Source organism: Brassica napus, chromosome C1 (assembly GCF_020379485.1).
Source record: "Brassica napus cultivar Da-Ae chromosome C1, Da-Ae, whole genome shotgun sequence".
In the NCBI taxonomy this organism is placed as follows: Eukaryota; Viridiplantae; Streptophyta; class Magnoliopsida; order Brassicales; family Brassicaceae; genus Brassica; species Brassica napus.
The window spans coordinates 37,644,136-37,656,702 of record NC_063444.1 but is presented as its reverse complement, the minus strand read 5'-3'; the positions used below and the strand labels follow the sequence as shown (position 1 = coordinate 37,656,702).

At 34.3% G+C, this 12,567-nt stretch overlaps 1 protein-coding gene across 1 annotated transcript; it reads left to right on the top strand.

The window, feature by feature from the left end:
* The first annotated feature begins 999 nt into the window (after window positions 1-999).
* On the top strand, window positions 1,000-4,198 carry LOC106347028 (protein tesmin/TSO1-like CXC 3). Its single transcript, XM_022703919.2, has 9 exons — window positions 1,000-1,277; window positions 1,655-1,812; window positions 1,883-2,258; window positions 2,346-2,674; window positions 2,755-2,832; window positions 2,924-3,200; window positions 3,381-3,447; window positions 3,555-3,660; window positions 3,729-4,198. Exons 1-9 carry the CDS (start codon window positions 1,215-1,217, stop codon window positions 4,075-4,077), a joined length of 1,803 nt encoding a protein of 600 aa, XP_022559640.1. The 5' UTR covers window positions 1,000-1,214; the 3' UTR covers window positions 4,078-4,198.
* The last annotated feature ends 8,369 nt before the right edge of the window (window positions 4,199-12,567 follow it).

Here is a 12,567-nt window from a genome sequence, read left to right as displayed (position 1 = left end):
ATGTGCGGTTCATCCATTCATTAACTAAAACCATATATCAGATATAATCCGTGTTGATTAATCTAAGAAGATATAAGTATAATTTTTGTTAAACTTTATAATGTTGTGAAATGTTACAATGTATTTGGAAATGAAAATTATTTTCTATTTTACAAAACTTTGTACATGTTCATGTGTTTAATAATAAAACACTAATTCAACAAACAAAAATATTAATTTTATGAAAAACAAAAAAAAATGAATAACATACTTATGTTTCTAAAATGCATATACATATATATAATTATAATATATACCATTCTTGAAATAAAACCAAATATCTATATAAGTAAAAGTAAAAATTAACACCCGCGGGTCCGGATCCTAGTTGAAATGTTAATTGTGGGATGTTGATATAGTGACAAGTCTCTTCCCTCTTTTTCATTGAGCCTAATCATTTTATAGATCTTCAACAGTTAATATTATCTTTATAAACATACTATAAATTATTGTAAATCAATAAATAGATAATTTTATTTCATTCTCTCTTTGTTGACAAAAAAAAAACCATTCTCTCTTTATTTCTGCATAATTTTTTGCATGATATCAAAAAATCAAATCTATTAATTCGTTTTTATTTTATTTTTTATTTGAGTATTTTTTTTCACATCCTAATTCTTCATTCTATCTTAACAAACCACTGTTGATATGGTCAAACAAAAGTAAGGCAGAGAAAAACTCGTAGATCAAGCGTGACAAGTAGTCAACATAGTCAGTAAACCACATAAATAAAACAAAAAAAAAAAAAAAAACAGAATTAAAGAAAAATAAAAAGATTTTTTTCTTTTCTTTTCTCTCTTAAATAACCTTTTTGAATGCAGACAAAACAGAAGCAGCGAAGGAAATAAAAATAAAAAGATCAAGGTTGATGTCCGTTACTTTATTAAAAGCAAAGATTACGATATTTACAACGTATGTTTTTACAGACAGAAAGTGAGTCAATAAAAGAGATACGTAGGCAAGTGTAGTTGGGGGTCAAATAGTGACCCTTTTGTTGTAGTTGTGGTTAGCCTTAGTTGGATTTGATTTGGACTATATCCTCCTCACGAGAAAAATCCTCTCATCTTCCCGCTTCTCTCTCCTTCTTTGAAATCTCTCATCCTTCTTCTTCTTCTTCTTCTTCAACCCTAAGTAGAGAGAGAGAGACAGTGCAGAGAGTATTGATTGTTTAGAAAATGGATACACCTCAAAAGACAGTAACCCAGATCGAGACTCCGGTTTCTAAACTCAAAGTCGAGGTCTTTTTCCTCCAACACTCATCATCTCTAGTTTCTTTCTTACTCTGTGATTCAGTTTTTGTTTATTTGAGGAAAGTGTTTTCATTTTCTAAATCTGTGCAATACCCATCTTTCAATTAGTTTAATTCTAGTCAAAGATTCAAATTAAATTTATTTTTGATTCATAAGATTGATTTCAGTAATCTCAACTTTCCCGTTTTGGGTTCTGTCTTTTTTTTTTTGGAATTTCCAGAGGTTTAACAATGGCAACACGCTTTTATTTAGGTCTTTTTAAGGGGTTTGATGGATCTGATGTAACTGTTCTTTTATAATTGAGTTGAATTGTGTTCATCACTGATCGATCAAAGTTGTTTTTTTTTTTTTTTGTCGGAATGCAGAACTCTCCAGTGTTCAATTACATAAACAGTTTGTCTCCAATCACAACAGTCAAATCAATCTCCAATGCTCAGACGTTTAGCTCTCTGAGTTTCACATCTCCTCCTCCTGTGTTCACTACCCCTCATGTGGCTTCTCACAAAGGATCTCGTTTCAGAAGGTTAACTCTCCTCTCCTTCTTACTTCAAAGATAAAAATCTCTGATTATTTGGAATGTTTTTCGTTTGCAGTCATAGTAACTCCTCTGATCCTTCCAACAAAGTTGTAGAAGAAGCTTTACTTGAAAAGGAACCGCCACAAATCCTCAATAATGAATGCCTTACTACTACTCCTAGAGTTACCAATGATGGTGCTTGTGAATATGGTGAAACGGATCTGCAGAAGATGTGCGACGACAACGTCAAGCGGAAGAGTGATACTCCAGATTGGGAAACTCTCATCTCCGATTCTTCCGACATGTTGATTTACGGCTCACCTAATGATTCAGAGGCTTTCAGATGCTTCTTGCAAAGATCATCAGACTCCAAAACTCGTTTATGTGACGGCGGTTCAAAGCCTGCCTTAGTAGCGCCTGTTTCCCAAAGCAATGAACCTGAGTCCTCTGATGTGAGTAAAAAGCTTTTGAAACTATTATCTTTAGTTCTTGATTAATCTTTTGTCTCTGAGATTATTCTCTATGTGTGTGTGTGACAGGCTCTTTCGATCTTGCATCGTGGAGTGAGAAGACGCTGTCTGGACTTTGAGATGCCGCGGAACAATAATCAAACACCGAGATGTGTAGTGCCTAGCATTGGTCTCCATCTTAACGCCATTGCAATGTCTTCTAAGGACAACAACAATGTTAGTAAAGAGTACTCATTTACCGGAAACGTTAAAGTCGGGTTACAAAGCTCTACGACTCCTGTTCTTCCCTCCGATGACATTGGCAGAGACAATGAGATAAGAGAAGCTGCAGGTGTAGAAGAGGCTCCACTGTCTTTAGCTTTGGTAGAAGTGAACCAAAGCAGCCCCAAGAAGAAAAGGCAAGTTGTTTCCTGAGAGACTTGCCACAAGTCAAAATCATATCATTTTCTTAACAATCTATGTGCATTAGAATGTGCAGGCGCAAGTCTGAGCAAGCAGGAGAAGGAGAGTCATCATGTAAACGGTGCAACTGCAAAAAATCAAAGTGTTTGAAGCTGTAAGCTATAAATCCTCTTTAGATCTTTTTGGATTTGCTTAAATCATTCTTTTTTTGGTTGACTCTCTTTTGAATGTTTTCTCTGCTGCAGTTACTGTGAATGCTTTGCTGCTGGAGTTTATTGCATAGAGCCATGTTCATGCATAGATTGCTTCAACAAACCTATCCATGAAGACACTGTTTTGGCTACTCGCAAACAGATTGAATCTAGAAATCCCCTTGCATTTGCTCCTAAAGTCATCAGAAACTCTGATTCTACAATTGAAGTTGGAGAAGATGCAAGTAAAACTCCGGCCTCGGCGCGACACAAAAGAGGTTGTAACTGCAAGAAATCAAACTGTCTGAAGAAGTATTGTGAATGTTATCAGGTACTTTTTTTCTTACATCATCTTTAATCTTCATGAAATTATATTAGATATGGCTACAATATGGCGGCTAATTTTTATAAACCGAAAAAACCGAACCTAAACAGGAGGGAAATCCGGATTGAACACGCCTACATATCTGTGTAAGATTCTTATATACTTGTCTCTCTGATGTTCATATAGAGTGGAGTTGGCTGTTCCATTAATTGTAGATGTGAAGGATGTAAGAATGCATTTGGCAGAAAAGATGGTTAGTGTTTCTATGCCATCTTTCTCATAATTCTCTATATATATATCTCAAGTCAAATTACTTGGTCTTTTAATTTGACATGAATACAACTTGCACAATATCTGCAGGGTCTTCATTTGCTGGTATGGATACAGAACAAGATCAAGAAAATGAAACATCTGGCAAAAGCGGAACAACAATACCACTTCCACCTTCAACACCAATGCCATTAAGGTAAGAAAACCAATTAAGAAAGCTCCTCATGATCTTGGCTCTTCTATTAACCTTTGTTTCTTGTTCAGACAACCATTGGCTCAACTTCCAATCTCATCCAACAACATGCTGCCTTCTCAACAGTCTCAGCAACATCTTCATGGAGCTTCCTTGTACAATAGCCAATCTTTCAGAAAACAGGACATGGGTTTGATGTCTCATTCAAGGATTGAGACAATTGCAGAGGAAAGAGCAGAGGATATTGAGAATTTTATCCACTCTCCAGTAACCAACATCAATGCCTTATCTCCAAACAGCAAAAGGGTTTCTCTGCCACATATGGATTCAACAGAGACGACTCATTGGAGAAGAAACGGTGGAAGGAAGCTCTTACTGTCTTCAATTCCAACTTTTCCTTCCCTCACTCCACACCACTAAATTTTTTTAATTGAATATTTGAATTGTTTTGATGTCAACTTCTAGTTGGTATACACCACAACTGTTTTTGTTTGCGTTTGTGTTTCACCTTGGTTGTGTGTAATAAGAATGTTAGTCAACATATGCAACCTTTCTAGCGTAATATACACACAATTTGTAGCCAAATTTTCACCAACTTACAGAAAATATGCGGAGGGCTAAAGCACTAAAAATACACACAAGTTCGTAATTCTTGTGCATAAGACATTTAAGAGAGCTTTTAGGCTTTAAGTAGGCGTCTATCTACTCTAGCGACTAGAGCGCTGGAAATAAAAGGTAGATTTAGCAATTTTTAGACTGGTCTTAGATTACGAAACTAGGGAATCTCCTGTATATTAATCGAAGATCATTTAAAAAATTGTAACCTTAAGTTTAAACAAATTAAAAAGAGACCCTACTGTGTCACTTAATTATGATGATAATTTAGCTTACGTCACATCTTAAGTGACATCTTAAGAATCAATTGAAAAAAATGTTGGTCTAAATCCAATTACTAGGAAATATTATATTAACAAAAAAATATAAAAAACGTGTATTATTTCCTTAAATAAAAGCTACATAATTACCTACTATGATTAACATATATATGCAATTAATGACTATTAATAATAAATATTTGATAACAATTTTTGCATACTTCTTCATTTTTGTTTAATTTTATATTATAAAAAAAAAACAATATTTTGAATTTTCTTAAATGACTTGAAATTACAAAGTACTTTATATGTTATATTTTTTTTTAAACGACTTGAAATTACAAAAATGAGGAAACCTTATATGTTATATTTTTCTTATATGTTAGATTTTTTCTTATATGTTATATTTTAAATTTTTTAAAACGACTTTAAATTACAAAATGTAAGTTTTCTTTAAGCATACGAATAAAAACATTAAAATGACATGTATCAATTTGATGGTTGATCTGAAACCTTTCAAAACCATATGAAATATAAAAATCAAAATAATTCAACTGTGGAAACATTACTTTTCATTTTTTTTCAAGAATGTGTTTGGTGGAAATAAATAAAGTTTTTGTGTTATAATTTGTTTAATTTCCAATTTGATCAACCCATGATATATTAATTATAGTTTAGTTCCACAATTTTTGATCAAAATTGATCTAGTCCATCAGAAAGAAATTATATAATAACAATAAAAATATTGTATATGTATAAATAAAATGATCAAATATATAATAAAAATTATCGATAATATAAACAAATAAACTGCGCAGATCTTATCCTAGCCACACATTATTAATGAAATCAATAAAATACATATGCTTTCTATTGTTACTCAATTTATAGAGTTCGACTATTCAGCTTTCCTAATCTTCATTTCAATTGGCTTTATCATCTATAACTAGATATTAAAATTTTGAAAGTTTAAACGAATAAACTTCTTTTTTTTAAAAGCTATACTATTATTTTGAAGTGATTTTTCTTATCCACGCTCTCAGGTTAAAATTTAGAGTGGTTAATATCATTTATACCCTTAATGAATAAAATACATAAATTAGCCAAAAAACTAAAAACGAATTTAAAATCTATTTGATTGGATAAGTTATTAAAATTAATAACAATTAAAATTATCCAAAATCTAAAAAATATATATTTTAAAATAAAAATATAATGCATATATATATATATGTATATATATAATGTGTTGTTATCAGAAAAATATCTTTTAGTAAAAAAACTAAAAATTAAAAAGCAGAAAATATCTTTTAATACTTATGCCCCCATGCGCTAGGCCAAACACACAGTTTATTAAACAAACATAATGCATAGATTTCTTGTGTCATAAATATAATTCATATATATATATACTGTGTTGTTATCAGAAAAATATCTTTTAATAAAAAACTAAAAATTCAAAAACAGAAAATATCTTTTAATATTTATGCCCCCATGTGCTAGGCCAAACACATAGTTTATTAAACAAACATAATGCATAGATTTCTTGTGTCATGGTCATGAGAGATTGTGCTTCCATGAATCAGACTGATTATATTTTTGTGTTTTCTTGGGTTCTAGATGGATGCTAAGGAGAATTTCACCTGTGAAGAACCAGAAGAGATTTCATCGCCCGACTGATTGGCTGAAGAGCTCAACAATTCCATGGCGCTCCCCAATCCGGCATGGCTCTATGCTCTGGCTTAGTGGTTCGATTCAGCTGAGTTCACTCTCAAAGAAAACTATGATAACGATGTTGGATAAGCATGGAATAACTTGATATGCAAGTTATCTATTTCTTATGAGAAAAGGATATAGGAAATATGGAAACTAGATACTACTATTGGGATTAGGTTTAATTAAGTAGTATATAAGGAGATACCAATATGTGATATAATATAGAAGTGTTGTGAGCTTTAGATTTGAGAGATTTTACTAAAGCAATAAGAGTTGAGTTCTTATTAATCTTGTGTGTGAGATACTCTAGTTGATATCGAGTTTGTGTGTGATCACCTTAAGACAATAAGTGGTATCAGAGCTTCGAAAAACAAATCATTGGAGAAGTGATTCCAGTTACAGCAGGGAGAGAAGGCGGAGGTCCTTCATCCATAAAGTGTCCGATGCTCACCTCGAGCAACTACACAGTATGGGCTATGAGAATGAAGATAACATTGAAGGTTCATAAGGTTTGGGAGGTAATTGAGACCGAGTTTGCGGATGGAGATAAGAATGACATGGCTACGGCTTTGTTGTTTCAATCCATTCCCGAGGCTTTTATACTTCAAGTTGGGGAGCTTGATACGGCAAAGAAAGGGTGGGAGGCTATCAAATTGAGAAACATGGGAGCGGAAAGAGTAAAGGAGGCTCGGCTTCAGACATTGATGACTGAATTTGATCGTTTACAGATGAAAGATTCCGATAAAATTGATGACTTTGCTGGAAAACTTTCAGAGATTTCATCAAAATCATCTGCGCTAGGAGCTACCATCGAAGAACCAAAGTTAGTCCGGAAGTTCTTGAAGTGTCTCCCACGCAAAAAGTATATTCAGATTGTTGCTTCATTGGAGCAAGTACTAGACCTTAATACCACTGGTTTTGAGGACATAGTGGGACGTCTAAAGGCTTATGAGGAGCGAGTGTCCGTGGAGGAAGATGTTGACGAAGAGAAAGGAAAGCTGATGTATGCTAATACAGAAGGCCAAGATCGAAGATCATCAAACTACAATGGTCAAAACCGTGACTATAACAAAGACTATAGAGGCAGAGGTCGAGGAGGACGCTCTTTCAACCAAGGGAGAGGTCGTGGAAGAAATTTCGATTATAGCCGAATCACATGCTACAGGTGTGATAAGAACGGACACTTTGCTCAGGACTGTCCAGATCGTCTGTTGAAACTGCAAGAAGCACAAGAATCAGACAATACAGAGACGCAAAACGTAGAGGAGTTGATGATACATGAAACTATTTTCTTGAATGAGAAGAACGTCATGCCTGAAAAGTATGAAACAAAATATCTCGACAATGGTGCGAGTAATCATATGACAGGAGATAAGAGATACTTCTCTAGTGTTAACACTTCAATCACAGGCAAGGTTAGGTTTGGTGATGATTCACGCATCGATATAAAAGGCAAGGGAACAATATCATTCATTGATATGAATGGCGAGTCAAGGAAGATGAAGGATGTGTATTACATTCCTGACTTAAGAAGTAATATAATTTCACTAGGCCAAGCCACAAAAGATGGATGTGATATACGGATGAGAGGATATCAACTTACAATGCATGATCAGAATGGGAAGTTGCTTGTTACAGCCAACAGATCAAGAAACCGACTATACAAAGTATGCATGAGCTAAACACCAGACGCGTATCTTTCTCTAACAGAGTCAAAGGAGTCAAGCAGATGGCATGAAAGGTTGGGACACATAAACCTTGAGACAATGAGATCAATGATACAAAGAGAGGTCGTGTTAGGGATTCCAAAGCTCAGCATTGAGAGAGAAGTATGCGGATCATGCTTGAAAGGGAAACAAGCGAGGCAAGTGTTTCCACAAGCAACACAATACCGAGCTAGCAAGAGACTCCAACTGATACACAGAGACTTATGTGGGCCAATAACTTCGAGTACACAGGGTGGTAGATACATCTTCGTCCTCATTGATGATTATTCAAGGTACATGTGGGCTATCTTGATGAAAGATAAGAGCGAAGCCTTCACAAAATTCAAAACAATGAAGAGTTTAGTGGAGCAAGAAACAGAGGAGAAGATTCAAACCTTTAGAACAGATAGAGGTGGAGAGTTCACTTCCAACGAATTCAACACCTTCTGCGAGAACTCTGGAGTTAAGAGACATCTAACTGCTCCATACACACTGCAGCAGAATGGCGTGGTCGAAAGGCGAAACAGAACCCTGTTGGAGATGACCAGAAGTATGTTAAAGCATAGGAGCATGCCAAATTGGTTTTGGGGAGAGGCAATACGACACTCAGCATATCTACTGAATAGAATCGCTACACGAGCACTCAAGGACAGGACTCCATATGAGTTATTTCATATCAAAAAGCCAAACGTAAGCCATCTGAGGGTCTTTGGATGCATCGGATACGCAAAGATAGAGAAGATACAAGTGAAGAAACTTGACGACAGATCAAAGATGCTAGTGAACCTCGGAACATAACCAGGGTCAAAGGCTTATCGCCTGTATGATCCTCAAGATCGGAGAGTAATAGTAAGTCGAGATGTTGTTTTTGATGAGATGAAAGGCTGGGACTGGAGTAAAGACCTCTAAAGACCAGAGACATGATGAGGAATTTACTCTTACAATGAGCACACATGGGAATCGTGGGCTTCAAGAAACTGTTATAATCCGAGATAACCCAGACAAGAGTGATGAGACAAGCCACAAGGATGAGGATGGGGAGAATCACAGCCTTGATACAGAGCCGACAGATGAAGATGAGCTTCCATCGTCTCAAGAAGACCTCACCAAAGATATATCTCAGCCCATTTTGAGAAGATCAGAACGTCAAAGTGTCAAACCAAAGTACTTGGATGATTATATTCTCCTTGCAATAGAAGAAGGAGAAACACTTTTGTTGTGTCTCAACAATGAACCATTGAATTTCCGAGAAGCAAGCAAGTCAAGAGAATGGACACTAGCATGTGAGGATGAGATTGATTCCATCGTCAAGAACGAAACATGGGAGCTAGTTGAAATACCCGTTGGAGTCAAACCAATTGGCCTGAAGTGGGTTTTCAAATTGAAACGAAACGCATATGGGAGTATAAACAAGTTCAATGCTCATCTTGTTGCGAAAGGGTATGTACAGCAATATGGCATTGACTTCGACGAGGTCTTTGCTCCAGTGGCCCGTCTCGAAACAATACGACTTCTAGTAAATTTGGCAGCAGCTTATGGTTGGGAGGTACATCATCTTGATGTAAAGACAGCATTCTTGCACGGTGAGCTTAAAGAAGTTGTATACGATTCACAACCAGAGGGTTTTGAGGTGAAAAGTCAAGAGCACAAGGTATACAAACTTAAAAAGGCGTTATATGGTTTGAGACAAGCTTGGAACACAAAGCTCAATGGCATTCTCATTGAGATGGAGTTTCATAAGTGTACAAAGGAACCGTCCGTATATCGGAAGATGATCAACGGACACTTACTCCTGGTAGCCGTCTATCTTGATGACCTGTTTGTTACAGGAACCAACAAGGGAGTCATTGATGAGTTTAAAGCAATGATGGCATCGGAATTTGATATGAGCGATCTTGGTAGGTTAACCTACTATCTCGGGATAGAAGTAAATCAACATAGTGGAGGAATAACGTTGAATCAAAGCCGGTATGCGCAAAAGATTTTGCAAGAGGCAGGAATGAGTCAATGTAACCCTGTGCAGACACCGATGGAAGCAGGACATAAATTATCAAGAGCTGATGGAGAGAGAGAGATCGACGCAACAGAGTTCAGAAGGAACATTGGCTGTCTACGTTATCTGCTTCACACACGTCCGGACATGGCCTATTCCGTGGGAGTATTGAGTCGATACATGCACTGCCCGAAAGATTCTCATGGCACGGCAATGAAACAGTGTTTAAGATATCTGCGAGGTTCTACTAATCTTGGCCTAACGTTTCAGAGAATGATGTCGAAGTTACCAAGACTACTTGGATATAGCGACAGTAGCTATAACAATGATGTTGATGATGGCAAGAGCACCACATGCCATATCTTCTATCTCGGAGAAAGCCCAATCACTTGGTGCTCACAGAAACAAGAAGTTGTTGCACTCTCATCTTGCGAAGCAGAGTTCATGGCTGGAACCGAAGCAGCAAGACAAGCGCTGTGGCTACAAGAGTTGTTAAGCGAGATTATTGGACGTCCATATGAGAGGATCACTATACGAATCGATAACAAATCAGCAATCACACTTACAAAGAATCCGGTGTTCCATGGTCGAAGCAAACATATACACTCTAGGTTTCACTTTATAAGGGAATGTGTGGAGAAAGGGCAAATTGAAGTCGAGCATATCTCTGGTGATAAACAAAAGGCGGATATCTTAACCAAAGCTTTGGGAAGAATCAAATTTAAAGAAATGAGAGACTTCATAGGAGTACAAGATGTGAATACAAGTGATTCCAAGCTTAAGAGGGAGAATGTTGGATAAACATGGAATAACTTGATATGTAAGTTATCTATTTCTTATGAGAAAAGGAAATAGGAAATATGGAAACTAGATACTACTATTGGGATTAGGTTTAATCCCCTATATATTATTTGTGAAACATTACAACTTCTTTTTGTAGCCACGTATCATCACTAGGATGATTCTTAGAATTATTAGAAAATATGTTGGTCCATCTAATTATATAATAAGCTTTTTATTAAACTAACCATAAATTTATTATTAATGTCATTTATTATTTCCTTAAATAAAGATTACGGAATTGCCTAATGTGGCTAAAGTATATATGACAATTAATGATTTTGAATAATAAAGATCTGATAAAAAAATGTATCTTCTATCAAATTTGTTTAGTTTTAAACTATTAAAATAATTTAAAAAAATCACAATAACCATATTATAAAAATTTAGATTTTTCTGTATATGTTATATTTTGAATTTTAAAAAACGACTATAAATTACTAAAACTGTTAAAAGTCTCACATTCAAATTTTGGGATCCATGGTTTAAATTTTTTGTTATGACAAAATACAAATGATTACAAAATCATATAAATAAAAGTCTAATTTAATTAATCATTAAGATTTAAAATATATATGTATATATATCATTCTAAATTAAACTATAAACCATATTGAATAAATAAATATTTTAATTTCAAAATTTACTTTGAATAATTTTTTTTTATAAAAGTTTTAAACTAACATTGATAAATTTTTTTAAATTATAAATTACTAAAATTATTAATCCTACAATGAAAATTTTGTTATCAATAATTTAAAGTTTTTGCTATTAAAGATACACATGATCAAAAAAACATATGAGTAGAAAACATCATTTAATAGACACTAATATTAAAAATATACTATGTACGTTAATATTATTTAAATTTAATTACATATCCTATCAATTTTTTTAAAAAAATTGTTTGCATTAATAAAATTGATTTATACGTTCGCACCAATTTAATTATATATGTAATATTTATTGACTTTTAATTATTCAATATATATTTATTATTTCATAATATGTAAGAACATATAATACATAAAATAATTTATATATATAATGTTTATCCCGCGCAAGGCGCGGATCTTAATCTAGTTAAGTAGTATTTACGAAGATACTAATATGTGATATAATATAGAAGTGTTGTGAGCTTTAGATTTGAGAGATTTTACTAAAGCAATAAAAGTTGAGTTCTTATTAATCTTGTGTGTGAGATACTCGAGTTGATATCGAGTTTGTGTGTGATCACCTTGAGACAATAAACGACCTCTTCTGAATGTCTGCTTCTTATTATTGTCTTGATTTTTTTCAGATGAAGTAGTTGTAGTAGGTATCGACTCTCTTTTGTTCACATGATTGTATACTAGTGTCCATCACTCTGTAACTGATAAATCAGCTGAACAAAAGATGTTTGCGTTATTCGGAGAATCTCAAAACCGGTTCGTTACCCAAAAAACCACATACTTATTAGAAACACCACTTATCATCAAGAAAATTACATTCTTGTCGGATTTTCTGAACATTGAATCGAAGCAAGAATGAAAGACTGATTAAGATTTCACTCGTATTGTGAGCCATTATTTGAGACGTTCTTGTTTGTTTGTACCCTTCCATTGTCTGACACTTTGGTGGACACATAAGAGAAAAAGGTCAAAGTTTTGTCCTCATTTTTTTTATTATATTTTCTCTATTGATATATTTTTTTCTCAAAAACAAAATTATTTTAAATAAACTCGATTTATCTAACCAGAAAAAATCCAAGAAAGATGAACGAAGAAGCCATGATTCTTTA

What these genes read in the sequence shown, in the direction of transcription:
- LOC106347028 (XM_022703919.2), top strand. Translation starts at nt 1,215, where the DNA reads ATGGATACACCTCAAAAGACAGTAACCCAGATCGAGACTCCGGTTTCT. An exon ending in TTTCTAAACTCAAAGTCGAG is followed by an intron (nt 1,278 to 1,654) that starts GTCTTTTTCCTC and finishes GTCGGAATGCAG; the next exon opens with AACTCTCCAGTGTTCAATTA. An exon ending in AGCAGCCCCAAGAAGAAAAG is followed by an intron (nt 2,675 to 2,754) that starts GCAAGTTGTTTC and finishes TAGAATGTGCAG; the next exon opens with GCGCAAGTCTGAGCAAGCAG.